The sequence below is a fragment of the Pipistrellus kuhlii genome, unplaced genomic scaffold, assembly GCF_014108245.1.
Source record: "Pipistrellus kuhlii isolate mPipKuh1 unplaced genomic scaffold, mPipKuh1.p scaffold_m20_p_95, whole genome shotgun sequence".
NCBI classification, from domain to species: domain Eukaryota; kingdom Metazoa; phylum Chordata; class Mammalia; order Chiroptera; family Vespertilionidae; genus Pipistrellus; species Pipistrellus kuhlii.
In genome coordinates this window covers 538,456-558,543 of record NW_023425601.1, presented here as the reverse complement: position 1 = coordinate 558,543, position 20,088 = coordinate 538,456, and the positions used below count along the sequence as shown (strand labels likewise).

The 20,088-nt window shown below is 41.0% G+C and overlaps 1 protein-coding gene across 1 annotated transcript in view; it reads left to right on the top strand.

Annotated features, from left to right (window-relative positions):
- The window catches only part of WNK3 (WNK lysine deficient protein kinase 3), a 109,561-nt gene that overhangs the window by 58,402 nt on the left and 31,071 nt on the right, over positions 1 to 20,088 (top strand). The window contains exon 11 of the mRNA XM_045578305.1: positions 19,266 to 19,330. Within this exon, the coding sequence (XP_045434261.1) occupies positions 19,266 to 19,330 (65 nt within the window). The remainder of the gene's footprint in view (positions 1 to 19,265; positions 19,331 to 20,088) is intronic.

Sequence of the window (20,088 nt, the reverse complement as noted above, 5' to 3'; positions counted from 1 at the left end):
AATAATGTCGTTTTCTAATACTTTTTTTTTAAATCGAATTTATTTAAACAATACAACAAAATTTAATCAACAATATAGTTGCCGTTGTTTTCTACTACTTGTGCCCAACGCTCAGGAAGCATTTTAATCCCTCTGTTGTAAAATTCTTGTGATTTTGATGCAAAAAATTCGGTCAGTGCATTTTTGAGGCATTCTTCATTATTAAATTTTTTTCCAAGAAGAAAGTTTTGCAAAGAACGAAACAAATGGTAATCGGAAGGGGCAATATCAGGAGAATATGCAGGTTGAGGGAGAACTTCCCATTCCAACTGGCGCAGTTTTTCAGCAGTGATTCTTGCAGTATGCGGTCGTGCGTTATCGTGGTGAAGAATTACGCCCTTCCGATTAATCAGCGCGGGTTCTTTTTCTCTTAAAGCTTGGGCTAACCTTTCCAGTTGGGCACTATACACTGCACTTGTAATGGTTTGGTTAGATGGTAAAAGTTCATAATGAAGAATTCCTTTAAAATTCCACCAAACACACAACATCACTTTTTTCGCATGCAAGTCAGGTTTTGGCGTGGGCTGCGGAGCCTCATTTTTGTCCAACCATTGAGGCCGCCTTTTCAAATTAACATACGGAACCCATTCTTCATCTCCGGTAACAATTTGCTCTAAAAACGGCAAACGGTTTTGACGAGAGAGGAGCGAACTGCAAATTGTGACTCTTTGATTACGGTTGTTGTCGGTCAATTCACGAGGAACCCATTTTCCAAACTTTTGGACTTTGCCAAGTGCACGCAATTGATTGGAAATTGTTTTTTGTGAACAATTTAAAGTTGTCGCAAGCTCTTGTTGGGTAATTTGAGGATTTTGCACCAAAAGAGCTTGAAGAGCTTCTTGATCAAAATTGGACACACGGCCTCGACCACTCTTGTCATCTAACGAAAAATTTCCCTCGCGAAATTTCTCAAACCAACGCTGGCATTTTCTGGTGCTAACTGCATCTTGACCAAGAGCACTACAGATGTTTTTTGCAGCCTCACTTGCTTTTCTTCCTAATTGGAACTCGTAAAGCATGCAGTGCCGAATATGCTCTTCATCCGCCATCTTCTTAGCCCTAGTTTTGCAACAAAAACCAAACCAAACACAAACTTTTTCAAGCAAAACTTGTTAATTGCACTTCACACGTTCTGTAGATACCACGTATTTGAAGGTTATGTCAATACAAGTCAACGCCAAGCAAGATTTTAAACGAATGTTTCAAAACGACATTAATTATTACTAGAACCGATATATATGGGGGAGAGGGGGGCGCGGTCCGGTGCACGAATTCGTGCATGGTGGGGTCCAGCCAGCCTAGCCAAGGAGAAGGGACATGGGTGGTTGGCCAGCCTGCCTGCTGGTCCAACTCCTGGTCAAGGAGACAATATGCATATTAGCCTTTTATTATATAGGATATACACTGAGTGGCCAGATTATTCCGCGTTCAGAGATCATAATATTCTGGCCACTCAGTGTATATACTAGTGACCCGGTGTATGGATTCGTGTACGTTGAAAGGAGATTAATATTTTTTTAAAATATATTTTATTGATTTTCTACAGAGAGGAAGGAAGAGGGACAGAGAGCCAGAAACATTGATGAAAGAGAAACATAGACCAGCTGCCTCCTGCACCCCCCCCCACCGGGGATGTGCCCACAACCAGTGCACATGCCCTTGATCGGAATCGAACCTGGGACCCCCTCAGTTCACAGACCGATGCTCTATCCACTGAGCCAAACCGGTTTTGGCGAAATGAGATTAATTAGAAGGTATTCAGCGGGCTGGGACTGGGCGAGAAGGACAGGACACGCCCTGGAACCAACCTCCTGCAGTCCCTCCCTGGCTGGCTGTATCTGTGGTGGCACCGTGGCTCAAAGGGCATCTGCGGAGTGAGCAGGGTCCCTCCGGCAGGTGGGGTCCCTTGGCCTGACCTGCAGGGATTGCCTGCAGGGATCAGGCTGAAATTGGCTTTCTGACCTCTCCCAAGGGGGCCTGGAGTGTGAGAGGGCACTCTGCAAAGTTGTTGTCATACAGGGTGTGGAATGCAAACGCAAGTGTGTGGTAAACCAGATTCGGGCAGACAATGCCCCAAGTTCAGCCATTACTAGGTATCCCAAGGGCCATTCCAAACACAGTCTAGATTACATGTCCTTGGCAAGAATAGTTGCAACCAGCAGCAATAGGACAACATGTACTACAACCTTTAGAGCAGCCTTAAGTGCTTCCAGCATTAGACAGCAGTCAGACTTTTCCCCTCAGAAACACCTACCACGGCACCAGCCGGCCTGGACTCGGCAGTGGTCTGCTGTCCAGCCACAGTGGCAGCCAGCTTCTGGCCCAGCACCTGTTTCTAGGTCATCAGAACCACAATTGCAACAGCAGACCCTCTATCATAGGGGTGTCGAACTCAATCAGAGAAGGGGCCAAAATCTAAAATCCAGCCTAAATCGCGGGCCGAATGGTTTACTGAACAGTCATAAACTGTCATTGTGATGGAAACGCAGCGGAGTGCAGTGATGACAGCGCAGTGCGGGCCACATTGCAAGGCCTGGCGGGACGGATCTGGCCCGCGGGCCTTGTGTTTGACACATGTGCTCTATCAGACTGCTGGGATAGCCTTTCCAAATCAACCAGCTTCTTCTGTTCATCTATCAACACCTGGGCTCCCAGTACAGACTCCCACTGCCTTTCAGATCATTTTCCTGAACAGACACAGCAGCATTTGCAAAGCCAAGAATTTCCCAAGGTAAATGCTCCCGGGAGAAGATAGTGGATGATTGTGATTTCCCTGTAATGTTCCAGGGTCAGAGAGAGAGCGAGCTGTGGTAGAAATGGCACTGAACTGGGAGTCCCAGTCCCTGCTTTGGCTCTTTTCCTTACTGAGTGGCCTCGAACCAAGTCTCTCTGGGTTTTCTTATCTGTCAAATGATGGGATGAGACCCGATGATGATAACAACAATTACTTGAGCATGAGCTTGGGACATGTCAGTTAATAAAAAACAAAAGTGCGTTCTGTCACTGAGTTCTGTTGCCTAATCGAAGGAAGACTCAATTGCCATCATAAAAAGTAAATTATGTAATGCAATACAAAGAGATCGGGGGAAATTGAGAGCAGGGTAAGGAGGAAAGTGGGTTGCAGTTGTCAGTAAGGTGGCGATCAGGTTAGGACTCATTGAGAAGGTGACATTGGAGGAGGCGAGGGAGTCCACAGTGTAGTTGTTAGTCCTAAAATGTTAGGAGCCTATTGAATTGTTCTACATTTATTATAAAGCATTACCTTTATGAAAGGACTAGAGGCCCCTTGCAGAAAGATTCCTGCAACAGGGCTTCCTGCCGCCGTCTCCACTGCCCCGCCTGCTCCCCTCCCTTCTCCGCAGCCACACTTGCTTGCTCCTCCCCAGCTTCGCTCCCTTCTGCAGTGCTTGGCTTCTTTCTACACCTTCGCTCTGGCCTGGATATGCAAATTAACCGCCAACTTGGTTGGGTTAAATTGCATACTTGCCCCGATTGGTTGGTGGGCGCAGTTTGTGGGTGTAGTGAAGGGACGGTCAATTTGAATGTTCCTCTTTTATTAGAGAGGATACTAACGATCACCACTGAGTGATTCCTAGGTGCCAAATGCTGTTTTCTAAGAGCCCAACATATACTGTCCTCATAACAATCCTATGAAGAGTAGCTGTCATTCCCCCCATTTTACAGGTGAGAAAACTGAGGCTCAGGAGTTTGAGTTACTTTCCCAATGACATACAGGAGGGCTAGGGTTTAAACCCCAATTTCCTGGCTGCAGAGGCTGAGCCCTTAATCGTGACACCATTCAGCCTCTTTGTAGGATAGCTGTCTTTTGTACTGGAAAGGAGAAAAGGGGGTATGATGACTTCAGTGAGATTTACTTAATGCAGGGATTGATTGAAATCATTGAAGGAAGGAACTAAGAATCCAGTTTATTCTTTTCTTGCTCTTCGGTTCTGCATTAGATATCTCTAACTTCCCTAAATTTGTTGAGTTTGGCTAATAAAAATGCTTTGAGCTTTTCAGTTTAAATGTACACTGCACTGTAAGGGTTTTCTAATTATGATATATTACTGTTCCAAAGAGCTATTATCTCAAGTATTATGTGTTTTATAAAATTCTCTCTTTGTCAAGGACATAAACCTTTTTCCTCTCATGGCACATAAAAACTAATTACTAAAATTCTGCAGCACAACAAAAATGTATTTTTTTACAATCTGTCAAAAAGTAGGTATAATTTTTTTGTTCACACTGGATAGCTATTATGTTAGCTGTTATCATTTTTTAATTTGACAATCTTTGGGAAAAGAGGTCAGTGTCCCTGACTAAACAGTCAGGTATTGCATGATTTAAAAATTCTTGTGCACACCAGACTGGTTCAAAATTGCTGGCATAAATGACAATCTTTTTTTGGTTAATTCTCACCCAAGGATATTTTCTCATTGATTTTTAGAGAGAGTGGAAGGGAGGGGGAGAGATAGAGACAGAGAAACATCGATGTGAGAGAGACACATTGATTGGTTGCCTCCTGCACATGCCTCGACCAGGGCCACGAATTGCACTTGCAACCAAGATACGTGCCCCTTACTGGAATTGAATCTGGAACCCTTTAGTTCACAGGCCAATGCGCTAACCACTGAGCAACTGGCTAGGGCTAATTCAATAAGTTTTAAAAAAAATAATTTTTATTGATTTCAGAGAGGAAGGGAGAGGGAGTGGGAGCTAGAAACATCAATGATGAGAGAGAATCGTTGACTGGCTGCCTCCTGCATGCCCCCTATTGGGGATTGAGTCTGCAACCCTAGCTTGTATTCTGACCAGGAATTGAACCTTGACCTTCTGGTTCATAGCCCATGCTTAACCACTGAGCCAAAGCAGTTAGAGCTAATTCAGTGAGTTTTGACACCTTTTTAACCTAAGCCATTATCAAAATATAAAACAGATGTTGGCAAACTTTTTTTGTTGTTGTTAAGCTTCACCCAAGGATATTTTCCATTATTTTTAGAGAGAGTAGAAAAGAGAGGGAGAGACACAGAAACATCAATTGGTTGCCTTCTGCATATGCTCTGACCAGAACCAGGATTGAGCCTGCAACTGAGGTATGTGCCCTTGACCGGAATCAAACCCAGGCCCTTCAGTCCAAAGCTCTATCCACTGAGCCAAACTGGCTAGGGCAGCAAACCTATTCTGTAAAGTTCTAGACAGTGACTATTCTAACCTTTGTGGGCTATTGAGTCTCTGTTGCAACAAGTCAACATTCATATTGCATGCAAGAAAACATCCACAGACAATAATTCAGAAGAACAGGCATGGCCATGTTCCAGTACAATTTTATTCACAAGAACATATGGTGTACCAGATTTGGCCTACACGCTGTATGTAACTTGCCCACGGGATATAGAATACTGCCATTACTGCAGAGTTCCAAATGCCCCTTCCCAGTCAGTCCTCATTACATCTCCCCATGGTCCACCATAGCTTTTTTCACCATAGATTAGCCTGTTGTACACCTACATATAAATGGAACCATACAGCCAAAGCCGGTTTGACTCAGTGGATAGAGCATCGGGCTGCGGACTGAAAGGTCCCGGGTTCGATTCCAGTCAAGGGCATGTACCTTGGTTGCGATCACATCCCCAGTGGGATGTGTGCAAGAGGCAGCTGATCGATGTTTCTCTCTCATCGATATTTCTAACTCTCTAGCCCTCTCTCTTCCTCCCTGTAAAAAATCAACAAACTATATATTTTTTTTAAATGGAACCATACAGTATGTACTCTTGTGTATAGCTTCTGTTACTTGACATGTTTTTTAGATTAATCTATGTTGTGTGTATCAGTAGATTGTTCTTTTTATTTTATTTTCACTGCAGAATAATATTCCATTTATTCATCATTTTACTATTCTTAAATTACCAGAGTTTTCTAGCTTTCTGTTCTTATGAATAAAACTGATATATTGCTTTCTGTGGCTTCAGAAACCTTTGCCGGCACCCACATTACAAAAATACTCTCCTGTTTTATGGTTTTAGGTTCTATGTTCAGATCTATAGTCCATTTTGAATTAATTTTTATGAATGGCATGAAGTAAGGGATCAAATTTCCTTTTTTATTTCTCTCCAGGAACATCCCATTGTTCAAGCTCTACTTGTTGAAAAGATTTCATTTTCCCATCCGGTTGTTTTGGTACTTTTGTCAGCAGTAAAATTTATATATAAAAGCCTAATATGCAAATTGTCCCCTCGCGAGTTCTGGGCGGGGGTGGGGGGGTGGGGGCGGAGGGGCGGGTTTGATCGCTCACAGTGATGTGCGCTAACCACCAGGGGGTGGCGCAGAATGAAGGAAGGCCCCGGCCAGCAGCCAGGAAGGCCCCAATCGGCCATGATCGCCAGCCAGGCCTAGGGATCCTATCTGTGCATGAATTTGGTGCACCAGGCCTCTAGTAACCATATAAATGTACATCTGTTTCTTGGCTACATAACCTATTGCATTGATGTAGTTGTCCATCCATAAGCCAAACCACAATGTCATGATTACTGTAACTTTATAGTAAGTCTTGAGGTTAGGTAGTACAAATCTTCCTACTTTGTTATGCTTTTCAAGATTTTTTGTATATTCAAGTCCTTTGCATTTCCACATAAATCTTAGAATCATATGGACTATTTCTACCAGAAAAAAATGACTAACAAAATTTTAATAGTGATTCTATAAAATTTTTATGATCCATGTGACCTGTGTTATTTTTTAATTTTTGTATAAGCTGTGAGGTTTAGATTGAGGGATTTTCTTTTTATTTTGCCTGTCCATGTATAGTTGATCTAGTGCCATAATATTTTTTGAAAAGACTATCCTGTTGAATTCTTTTTATACCTTTGTCAAAAATCAGTTCGGCATATTTGTGTGAGTCTTGTTCTGGGCTCTTTATTTTGTTTAGTGCATTTGTGTATGTCCCTCTCTTAATTACATATGGTCTTGATTATATAGTTATATAGAAAGTCTTAACATTGGGTAAGTGATTCCTCCCACTGCCTTCTTTTTTTAATTACTTTATTGATTAAGGTATTACATATTTGTCATCATCCCCCCCATTCCCATCCCAAACCCCTCCCCCACACATGCCCCACCCCCCTGTTGTCCATGACCACTAGTTTGGCTCATATGCATGCACACACGTCCTTTGTTTCATCTCCCTCTATTATTCCCACCCTCCCTTACCCTCCCTCTCTCTCTTTTTTTAAATATTACTTTAATTATTCTAGAACTTCTACCTTTCCATATAAATTTTAGTATAAACTTGTCTACAACAAATCCTGATGGGATTTTGATAGGAATTTGATTAACCCTATATATAAATTTGGGAGAATTGATATCTTTATTATGTTTACTTTTCCAGTACATGAACATAGTATGTTTCTCCATTTATTTAGATCTATTTTGATTGCTTTTATTGCCTGAGTTTATCCCTAAGTATTTAATTTTCTTTGGAGGGATTGTAAATGGTATTTTTTAATTTTAGTTTCTACGTGTTCATTGTTAGTATATAGAAAGCAAATTTATTTGTATGTGTCTGTATGTACTTGTATCCTATGCCCTCGCTGAATTTATTATTAGTTCTAGGAGGGTTCTCTATACAATCCTTGAAACTTGTTTTTGTGGACAATCATATAATCTCCAAAGTAGAGACAGTTTAACCTCTTTCTAAACTCTGCCATTTAGTTCTTAATTTTTCCTTTTATTGTGCTGGCTAGAATTTCGAGTACTGTGTAGAATAAGGGTGGTAAGAATGAATATGCTTTCTTTGTTCCAGTATTGGGGGAAAACATTAAGTCTTTCACCATTAAGATTATTATAAGATATAGATTTTTTTATACATGCTCTTTATCAAGTCGAGGTATTGCTCCATTATTCCGACTCCTGTGTTAATTAGTATGCTCATACTATTTTTATTTCACCTATTGATACATGTGTTATATTGACTGATTTGAAGGTTGAAACACCCTTGAATCAAACCCAATTGGTCATGATATATCATCCTTTTTGTTCATTATTGTATTCAATTTACTAATATTTTGATGAGGCCTTTTTTTTAAAATAAATATTTTATTGATTTTTTTACAGACAGGAAGAGAGAGGGATAGAGAGTTAGAAACATCGATGAGAGAGAAACATTGATCAGCTGCCTCCTGCACACCCCCCACTAGAGATGTACCTGCAACTAAGGTACATGCCCTTGACCGGAATCGAACCTGGGACCTTTCAGTCCGCAGGCCGATGCTCTATCCACTGAACCAAACCAGTTTTGGCTTGATGAGAACTTTTTGAATCTTAAGTTCATGAGAAACATTAGTTGGTAGTTCAGTTCTTCCATATCTTTCTAGTTTCCTGTCTAGAGGTTTGACCAGTTGCTGAGAGTAGGGTTAACGTTCCTAAATATAATTGTGGAGTTATGTATTTCTCCTTTCAGGTCAGTTGTTTTTAACTCATTTGTCTGTAGGCCTCTTGTGTGATGCATCCACATTTAGGATGCAGTGCCTTCTTGGTGGATTGATCTTTTTGTCATTATATTATGTCCCTCTTCATCCCTAGCAATTTTCTTTTTTCTGAAGTCTACATTATCTGATATTACAAATCTACTCCTGCTTTCTTTTGATTAATGTCAGCATATTTTTTTTATATCCTTCTTCTTTCAACCTATTTATCTTGTGTTGGAAGTGAGTTTCTTGTAGAAAGCATATAATTGTGTGTTTTTTATCCCCTCTGCCAGTGTCTCCCTTTTAATTGATATATTTAAACCGTTTCTGTTTAAAATAATTTTTGGTACCTTGGTATTTGCTTTTTGTTTCTTCCTTAAGTTTGTCTTTCCTAAAATAATTTTTGGCACCTTGGTATTTGCTTTTTGTTTCTTCCTTAAGTTTGTCTTTCCTCTGTTTCCCTTTCATTGTCTTCCTGTGAGCTACTTGCAAGTTTTTTAGGATTCTTTCCTATTAGATTTATACTGTTTTGAGTATATTGTAAGAATATGGATTTTCAGTCTTATAAGAATATGGATTTTTTTCTGAGTTTTAGCTTCTGTAGGGCCCTCCCTCAGGGAAAACGCCTAAAAACTGCAAACTCATCCATCCACTGTCCTTCCTTTCTTCCTTTGGCACCTTCCTATCAGCTTCTACCTGCTTTTGGTGGTTCTCTTATGCCTTCAGGCAGTTGTGTGTGTGTTTTTATATTTGTCCAGCACTTTTTTAAAAATATATTTTATTGATTTTTTACAGAGGAAGGGAGAGGAATAGAGAGCTAGAAACGTCGATGGGAGAGAAACATCGACCAGCTGCCTCTTGCACACCCCCTACCGGGGATGTGCCCGCAACCAATGTACATGCCCTTGACCAGAATTGAACCTGGGACCTTTCAGTCCGCAGACCGACGCTCTATCCACTGAGCCACACCGGTTTCGGCTGTCCAGCACTTTTTGTTGGTAACTACAGGGTTCTGGCGGGGTCCTTCCAGAAGTACAACCTCCCTTTCCTCATTTTCGTTGTTGCAAAATAGCATCCCTGACTTAATGGAGGCAAGTAACCACGATATGCCCATCTGTAAGCCCTGAAGAGTTAACGACAGAGGAATGGAGTGAATTTCTGCTGTTGGGCGGTTTTTCTCACTGCCTGGGTCAGTGGTTGGCAAACCCCGGCTCGCAAGCTACATGCAGCTCTTTGGCCCCTTGAGTGTGGCTCTTCCACAAAAGACCACGGCCTGGGCGAGTCTATGTTGAAGAAGTGGCGTTAGAAGAAGTTGAAGTTTCAAAAACTTGGCTCTCCAAAGAAATGTCAATTATTGTGCTGTTGGCTCTGTTGACTAATGAGTTTGCTGACCACTGGCCTAGGCCCTGCCCAGGCAGACGGGAAAGGACTCTTCAGCGAGGCCATATTGCAGGCAGTGCTTATATTTTGTGTCTGTGCCCCACTAAAACTGAAAATTCTTTGCAATGAGATCTGTACCTGATTTATCTCTATTCCTAGCACCTCAGCGGATAGAGCGTCGATCTGCGGACTGAAAGGTCCCAGGTTCGATTCCGGTCAGGGGCATGTACATTGGTTGCGGGCACATCCCCAGTAGGGGTGTGCAAGAGGCAGCTGGTCGATGTTTCTCTCTCATTGATGTTTCTAGCTCTCTATCCCTCTCCCTTCCTCTCTGTAAAAAAATCAATAAAATATATATTTTTTTAAAAACAACAAAAGAAAACAAATAGTTCCTTGTTAACATGTTTGTTGAATAAATTAATAAATAAGAATGACATCTAGCCAGTTTGGCTCAATGGATAGAGTGTCGGCCTGTGGACTGAAGGGTTCCGGGTTCAATTCCGATCGGGGGCACATGCCCAGGTTGTGAGCTTGATCCCATTGCGGGGTGTGGGGGAGGCAGCCAGTCGATGATTCTCATCATGGATGTTTCTTTCTCTCCCTTCCCTTCCTCTCTGAAATAAATAAAAATATATTTAAATAAATAAATAAATAAATAAATAAATAAATAAAACTGGCTGTGGATATTGCTATCAGCCTGCTCTCAATGGGAGACCAATCCTTTGTTTATGTCCAACATTCTTGTTGCCTAATCAGGACTTCTAAGTTGATAATGAACTTGTATTGGTGGACAACCTAAGATCCGTTATTTCTCCATTTTATTTCCCCACGTAGCAACAGGGCTTATGAGAGACAAAGCGGATCATGAGTTCAGATGTGTCGACTGTGCTTTTGATTATTTTACCCAGAAATAGGGGAAACCACTTATTCTGATTTTTATCTATCACTGCGGCCAGCACTTTTTACCTCCCGTTCTGTGCTGTGATAGTATTAGTGCATTAGTACTTTGGTGGTTGACATTAGTTCCTCTTCTGTTGACATTGTGGTCTAATCAAACATTTGTTTAGATGGTTTTATTTTAAGCCTCTGGAGAGAAATATTAAACCTCAGCATTTTTCTGTGCAGGTTTATTTCTACTCAGTACAGTGTTTGAATATCATTTTGATTCTCTACCACAATATTTGCATTCTTTTTTAAAAAATCTTTTTCTGATTAACTTAATTACTTAGGTAATAAGCCAATATACCTATACTCCTGGAAAAAATTTAAAACAAGGCAGAGAAGTCTCATTTGACCTCCCTATAGCCATGTCCCTTCTGTTTTCAGTTTGATTGTGTATCCTTCCAGATTAAAAATTTTTAAATATATTTTTATTGATTTTAGAGAGTAAGGGAGAGGGAGGGAAAGCGAGAGCTGGAAACATCAGTGATGAGAAAGAATCATTGATTGGCTGCCTCCTACACATCCCACATTGGGGATAGAGCCTACCACCCGAGCATGTGCCCTAACTGGTAATTGAACCGTGACCTCCTGGTTCATGGGTTGATGCACAACCACTGAGTCACACCAGCTGGGCATCCTTCCAGATTTGTTTTATAAGTGTAGTTACATACATAGATATGTACCCTTAGATGGTATAGTACTGTTTTCTGCTTTGGAATGGTTTTAAGCACAGAAAAAAGATCCTACCATATGTGTCACTTTGTATTTTTTTACTCAATTATATGTCCTGGAGATATGTCTCTGTTATTACATAGACATATACTTGCTTTTCTGTAATTGCCCTATAGTATTCAATTGTAAGACCACACTGCAATTTATTTAGCTCTTCCACCTACTGATGGACATTTTAACTGTTTCCAATTTTTCACTATTTAAACTAATGTTATAATTGTATTGTAGATCATGTTAGACGAGGCACTGGAGCGAAAATACTACACCATAAGTTCTACACATTTTTTATTTTTTTATTAAATTATTATCTTTGTACATTTTTTAATTTAATACATACTAGAGGCCTGGTACATGGGATTCATGCCCTGGTGGGGGCATGGCCTGCAAGGATCAGCCCACTGTAGGAGCACAGCTCATCCTGGTATGCAGAGCGGCTGTGGAGCCGGAGCACTCGCCTCTCCAGGGGAACTGGTCGGGGCTGGGCCCAGGGGCAATAGCTCTGAGAGGCAGTGGAATAGGCCTCAGTCCTGTGGTGGCCACCAACCCACCTCCCAGCCTCTGGGGTGCGGGCATCTGGAGGAAGTGGCAGAGAGCCAGGAGGATGAGCCTGGGGCGAGGAGGCAATGATTGAAGCCCAGGTTCCTGCCCATCCACCCAGGGTTCGCACTGGGAACAGCCACTCATCCCAGTCACCAAATGGTGCTCCCACTGTGGTAGCGCACTGAGCACCAGGGTGCAGCCCCTGCATTGAGCATCTGCCCACTGGTGGTCAGTGCATGTCATAGCGACTGGTCAACCAGTCCTCTGGTCATTCCGCTGTTTGGTCGCGGTGCTTTTATTATATAGGTCTGGTGGCCCCGGGCACGAAATTCATGCATGTCAGGGGGCTTCCCTCAGCCCAGCCTGTACCCTCTCCCAGTGGGGATCCCTTGGGGGATGTCCAACCACTGGTGTAGGCCCGATCCCACCGGACATCCCTCACAATCTGGGACCACTGGCCCCTAACCGTTCACTTCCCTGCCTGCCTGATCACCCCTAACTGCCCTCTCCTCCTGGCCTGATCTTGCCCCCAACTGCCCTCGCCTGCTGGCCTGATTGCTCCCTGCTGGCCTGATTGCTCCCTGCTGGCCTGATTTCATCCCAAATGTCCTCCCCCCCATTATCCTGATCTCATCCCCAGCTGCTCTCCCCTGCCAGCCTGTTCACCCCTAATGGCCTCTGCCTTGGCCCTCACCCTCATGGCTTTGTCTGGAAGGAAGTCGGATGTCCAGAAGATAGTCAGTTGATCCGGTCTAATTAGCATATTACCCTTTTAGTAGTATAGATTATATAGGATAGGATTGCTTAAATGGGGGGGAGCCTTTTTATCAGGAGGAGATGCTCTTGGCAGACAAAAATACATAATCCCTATATCTGGACTGATAGCCAGCCATATGCACCATACTGCCAAAACAGTCATTAAAAAGTTGAACCGCTTTCTTACACCTTACACCAAACAGCTGTTGCCCTTAAAACCCCTCCTCAGCCTCTACCTTAGGTTCTGCCTTTGCAGCTCACCCAGATTTGGTTCTGATTGGTTGGATTCTATGCCAGTCAGCGTCACCAGGCCTATCAACCGGCTTGATCAGAGAGGGGCTGATCAGCAGCCTCAGTGAAAGCCCGAGAGAAAGAGAGGTGAGGCTTCTGGCCAGGCCCCTAGAGAATGAGAGGCAAGAGCTGATCAACAGCTGCCATGGGGGCTTCGGATCAGATCCTGCCTCTTTCCCTGGGCCTTTCTTCAGGCCTAATCTGAAGCCCCCTCAGCAGTCAGTGCTGGGTCACCACCCGCGGTGGCAGGCAGTCCGCGCTGGGTTGCCATGGCAACCCAGCACTGACTTCCAGTTGGTCGAGCTGTTTTGGATGTTTCAGACCCTGGGTTTTTATATATTAGTGTTATAAAATTGTGTTCCCAAGGGACTAGACCAATTTAAAATTTCAACAGCTAGTGGTATAATCTTACTGTCAATGTTTGATAATTCGGATGTTTTTTGATAAGCTGATGAGTGAATTTCCTGAGTACTAGAGATGATTAGATCTTCATATGTTTATTTTTAACTTTTTATTTTGAAATGATTTTAGACTCACATAGAGATTGCTAAAAGAGTACAGAGTTCCCGTGTACCCTTCACTCAGCTTTCCTATATATATATATCCATAGTATAATAATTAAAACCAGGGAATTGACATTGGTACAATACTATTAACTAAACTATAAACCTTATTTGGTTTTTACCAATTTCTACATGTATTCATTTATTTTGTTGTCTATAGTTCTATTAATTTATTTCATGTATAGATTTATAGAATAATCACCACAATTAGTATATATAACAGTTTCATCACCCACAAAAACTCCTTTGAGCTATCCATTTACAGTCACACCCTCCATCCCCACCTCTAACTCCTGGCAATCACTGATCTGTTCTCCATCATGATAATTGTCTTTTCAAGAACCCTATATAATAAAAGCCTAATATGGCGAGTGTCTGACCATTCAACCAGTCATTGTAATACACACTGACCACCAGGGGGCAGACTTCCAACTGGTAGGTTAGCTTGCTGCTGTGGTTTAGTTCCATGGTTGGCAAACTGCGGCTTGCAAGCCACATGCGGCTCATGAGCCACAGTTTGCCACTCTGTTGCCTAATGAGTTTGCCGACCACTGTCATATACTACCCTTTACCTCTTTGCACACAATATGCTGCAATTGCCTAATCTTCACAGCTTCCAACTACATGGTAACATTTAGTCTAGTCCAATGGTCGTTAAACTCATTAGGCAACAGAGCGGCTAACCGCAGTTTTCGACCACTCGTCTAGTGGATTGGGTCTGTGTGAGAAGGGCCAGACACGCCCTGGAGCCCTCCTACAGTCCCTTCCCAGCACCTGTAGGGTCCCTCAGCCTGGCTTGCACCCTCTCACAATTTGGAACCCCTCAGGGGATGTCAGAGAGCCGGTTTCAGCCTGATCCCTGCAGAGGCCCAGTGCACTCCACCAATGCACAAATCCATGCACCGGGCCTCTAGTATTATATAAATAGAATCATACAATATATAAACTTTTGAGATTGACTTGAGATCCATTCAGGTTATGTGTATCAGTAGTTGCTTACTTTTTTATCCTTTTTTACTGTTGACACTATTACAGGTGCTTACATCCCCGCCCTCATTTGCCCACCTCCACCCAGCCCTTGCCCCAGCAGTTTTACTTCTTCCTATGTTTATTGAATACTTGTTATTCTTTGTAAATGCCATTCATATCTTTTTGTCCATTTGTCTATTGATGTCTTCCTCTTTTTCTCTTTGATTTCTTTACTAATCCTTTGTTAATTATATCACAATTACTTTCTCTAATTGTGTCCCTAATTTGCTTATAGAATCCTTTGTCATACAGAAGCATTTATCCTTTATACAATCAAATCGATTCACACACACACACCCTTTTTTTTTTTTTTTTTTGCTTATGGATTTGCATTTTGCTTAGGAAGGCTCATGAGCATAAAATATTCTTCTGTATTTTCTTCTGATACTGAAAATATTTTGCCTTTGTTTAGCTCTATATTCTATTTGGATTTTGTTTTTGTTTTTTTGTGGGCTGAGTGGGGTAGAGATCTAGCTGTGTTTTTTCAAAGTTATTAGACATTTTACCCCGACATTTTTATTAAACAGCCCATCAGTTCCACACTGATCTGAAATGCCATCTCTATCATAGCTGAAGTTACTATACATTCTTGGGTCATATCTCAACTGTCTGTATTGTTCCTTTGACTTTTATCCATTCTTATACCAATACTCGTGTTCTATTTACTTTATCTTTATTGATAAGAAATTTAAATTTTTTGCTTTGGTTTCCGCTTAAATACAAGTTGTTGTTTTGTGGTTTTTTTTAAATGATTATGAGTTTGTTTATTTTGATGCACCATCTATCTCAGATTTCGCTAGTGGATCCTCTTCAAGCTGGTGCCTTTGTCCTTTTGACATGTCCCCATCATTCTTTGAACTTATCTTTTACACAACAAGATGTACCAGGCACATCCTATTCGTCACTGCCCCAGCTTCCCAATCGGTCATATCTCAACAGGCCTTGGTGGAGAAGAATTGTTTTAATAGAGATACGATCTCATGTTTATAAAAGGAATGATTTAGGAGCGTGGGGGAAATATGGTGAGATAGGAGAATTACTGGAATGATGTCCTTGAGAAGGTGAGAGGAGCTAAAATTTAGTTTCTAGAGGGGGTGGCCTTAGCATAGAAGCCCAGACAGGTTTTTTTCCATAATAAAGGCAAAGGCAGAGAATATGGTCACAAATGCTGTGAGGTGAGCAGATCTCGTAGTGGGAGCTTATGGACATGCTCTTGTAGGTTTTTTTTAATTTTCTCGTAGAAATAGATAGAGAGCCATAATCTGAGCATGAGTTTGGGAAGGAAGTGGGCATTAAAAGTTTGAGGAAAGCCCAGGTGGCCTGGTCAGTGTTTGAGCTTAGACCTATGAGCCAGGAGGTCATGGTTCAATTCCCAGTCATGGCAAATGCCTGGGTTGCCAGCTGGATCTCCCAGTGTGGGACATGCAGGAGGCAGCTGATCAGTGATTCTCTCTCATCATTGATGTTTCCATCTCTCTCTCTCCCTCTCCCTTCCTCTCTGAAATCAATAAAATATATTTTACAAAGAAAAGTTGGAAGAAAGAGGCAGAGCTATACAATAGTTTTCTAGGAGAATGAACAGTAGTAAGATTGCCAAACAGCATTAAGTACCTACTTGAAATTCTTGTTCTAAAGAACTCACCTCTTTGTTGAATTTGGTGCTTATATTTTTCTAAACTTATGTTTTTTTACATAGATTTTTGTTTCCCTATGGATGTAATCCATTGGTTTCTGTTCCTTCGGAAATTCTCCACCATTTATGATTTGTGAATGGCACTCTCTTTTAGTTTACTGTAGTATTAGAGTGGGTTTATATATATTCCTTGTTATCATGTTGATTTAGTCTCTTAGAATTTTTTATCTGCATGAATAATGCGGATTAACATTATAAGAGAAAGGTGACTTTTTGTTGTTGTTAATGTTTGGTATTGACAACAAGAAGAAGGGGTTTTTGTTGATCCGTCTTTAGAAGCAGTGACAGAACTGACCAGATTGCAGACTTTGGATGTATCAGGAATCAATAAAATATTATCATGCATTAACTGTTTTCACAGATAAATCTATATATTAGCATATCTGAGTTGTCTATATATAAAATCACTCTGGAGATTGTGGTTCTTAGCAATTCCTATTTTTCTACTGTTTCCTAGCTGATCTCAGTGGAATAATTTTCAACTCTGCTTTCTTTTTTATAAATGTGTTTTTATTAGAGAGAGAGGAAGGGAGAAGGATAGAGAGATAGAAACATCAATGAGAGAGCAACATCAATCGGCTGCCTCCTGCACGCCCCCCACTGGGGATCAAGCTCACAACCCTGGAGAGCGCCCTGTCTGGGAATAAAACGGGACCTCCTGGTTCATGGGTCAACGACACTCAACCACTGAGCCACACCAGCCGGGCGGCTCCACTTTCTTAATCACTGAAGTACACACTATCTTTACACTTCAGACTTGGTGATTTTACAATAATTCTAACATGGAAAGGTGGTTACTGAAGATAACAGTGCCTTTTAGATGTTTACTTTGTCTCTCGTTACATCTCTATTGTTCTGTGTGGGGGTTTTTGTGGGTTTTTTAATATATTGCTTTCAGAGAGAAAGGGAGAGGGAGAGAGATACAAACATCAATGATGAGAGGGGCACGTGGTTTGGTTGCCTCCTGCATGCGCCCCAACTAGGGCTGGGGATCAAGCCTGCAACCGAGGTAATATGCCTTTGACTGGAATCGAATCCTGGACCTTTAAGGCCTCAGGCTGACGCTCTATCCACTGAGCCAAACCTGCCAGGGCTCGTCCACTGCTTTTAAGACAGTACAGAAGCTATATGAAGAATAGATGAAGTGTTGTTGATGTTTATAATGCTGTTATCAGTTGGCCAGAGAATCTGCAAGTTCAGTTTATTGAGAAACACCTGTGGGCTTACTAGGCATGAGTATGATTAAAACAATCAAGTTTATTCTGGTAAGGAAGGTTTCACTGTAACGTGAGTCCATTTTTCGGAAGCATTCTAACGGAGTAAATCTTACAGTCAGTGGACTGACCCCGAGAACCAAGCAAGCCACCTCATTTCATCTTCACCGTAACTTCCTTTATAATGCCGCTAATTCCATTAAATGAAAATCCTTTGTGTAAAAATTGAGAAAGTTATGACTGGTTTCTTTAGAAAGAGTGATTCTGGCTTTCAGGGCATTAAACCATTTATGTAAAAATGCTACTTAGCACAATAGTGGTTTTATGTGAAATTGCTGTACTGTAATTGAAGGGAAATTGGTCTAAGTAGTGGGTGTGTTTCCTGAACATTGTCAAAAAAAAATGTTCGCAAAAGGCACACACCGCTTTGTATAGCTTCATAATGTCCAAGGACATTCGTCATTTGGATTGATTTGCGGGGACATTATTCAGCCTTCTCCCCTTTGAATGTAAATTAGGTGATGCATGGAACATGTTGAAAGAATGAGGACCTGTCTAGTTGGTCTCATTCTCAATGGAAGGAACCAACCTGTAAAATAGCACAGCTGAAATCTTCAATTTGGCTGATGGGTGGAAGGAGATAAGAGAAAGATTACCTGTGGATTACTGCTATATAAAGTACTTAAGGAAAAGGCAAACTATTATTTCTGGGGGATAGTACGAACGGTATTTTTTATTTTATCATACCATACATTTTACATTTTCCGCTTTTATGTGTACAATTTTGAAACGCAGTTTTAATCACTTGGACTTAATACTGATTGCTAGTGTTAGGACGCAGAACCGGTTTTTATACCACAACCTAACTATCCTGGATGCTGAAATTTTGCTAAGTGCCTCTGTAGTTAGGAAAATGGGTTTGTGTAATTTTTCAAGGTTATTTTGGTGTGCTATTTTTGATCCTTTGGGTATGTGAAACTTACCTTTCACTGACATTCGTAAATGCAATATAAGTTGGGTAGAAAAAGTATCAGATTGCAACCTTTTCTTTCCTTCTACAAGATATTTTGTGCAGCCCTGGCCAGTTGGTTAGTTGTCCCAATACGGTAGTTGTGGGTTTGGTCCCTAGTCAGGGCACATACAAGAATCAACCAGTGAATACATAAATAGGTAGAACAACAAATTGATGTCTTTCTCCCCATCTCTTAAAGCAATCAATCCTTTTATTAACTATAAAGAAATATATTCTGACTCAACCGGCATGGCTCAGTGGTTGAGCATCAACCTATGAACCAGGAGGTCACTGTTCAATTCCTGGTCAGGGAACATGCCCTGGTTTTGGGCTTATTCCCCAGTAGGGGGCGTGCAGGAGGCAGCCTATTGATGATTCTCTCTCATCATTGAAGTTTCCATCTCTGTCTCCATCTCCATTCTACTCTGAAATCAATAAAATACAGATTTTCTTAAATGTGAGGTAAACATACAAAAGTGTAGATGTTCTTCCTGGTTATTGAATTAACCAAAATGTGGAATATAACATGTATGTTTTCTGAAATAACACCAAATTTCATCCTTAGCCTGAAGTTTGCTGTTAACCTAAGTGTTGTTTCTATACTATTCACAGCCTGTATCCCAACCAGTTGCAGCTGAACAACAAGCAGCAATTCTACAATCGGATTTACTACGAAGGTGAGTTTCTTCAAATTTAATACCATGGAAATGATAAGGGTATGTTGAAATATTTGCAGTCATTAAGGGCCCATTGTAGCATGACTGGAGGAAATTTTGTGTTCTTGAATTTATGTGTACGTTCAATACAAATGGTAGGTATTGTTTTTTACTTTTTTACTTTAATGAAACTCATGTATTGTGAAATTATTGACCATTTTCTTGCTCTCATAACATTTCTGTTTCTAAGAAAAACTTAGAAGAACTAATAAAGAAAAGAAATAGTATAGAGTAAAATTCCAACTAATGTAAAGAAATAAATTATAATGAGATAGATAATTGTGCTATTATTTGGTAGCTGTAAACTAATGTTTTACTGTGTTATTCAGATTGGATAATTCCTATTACTCTGTTTTCAAGTTCACTGAGTCTTTCTTTTGTCCTATTCATTCTGCTATTATGCCCATTCCAATGCATTGTTTTTCTGTGGTTGTACTTATAGTTCTATAATTTCCATTTTGATCTTTTTTAATATCTTCTATTTTTAATGAGATCTTTAAATTTTTTAATGTGCTTCAAGAGTATTTGTAATTACTTATTGAATAATTTTGCTTTAAAATCCTTGTCAGTTACTTCCAATATCTTATTCATTCTGGTGCTGGTGTCTGTTAACTGTCTTTCTGCATTCAAAGTGTGATTTTTCCAGGTTTTTGGTATGACAGAGAATTTTCATTTGTCTTCTGGACCTTTGGATATTATTTCAGGAGACTCTAGACTCT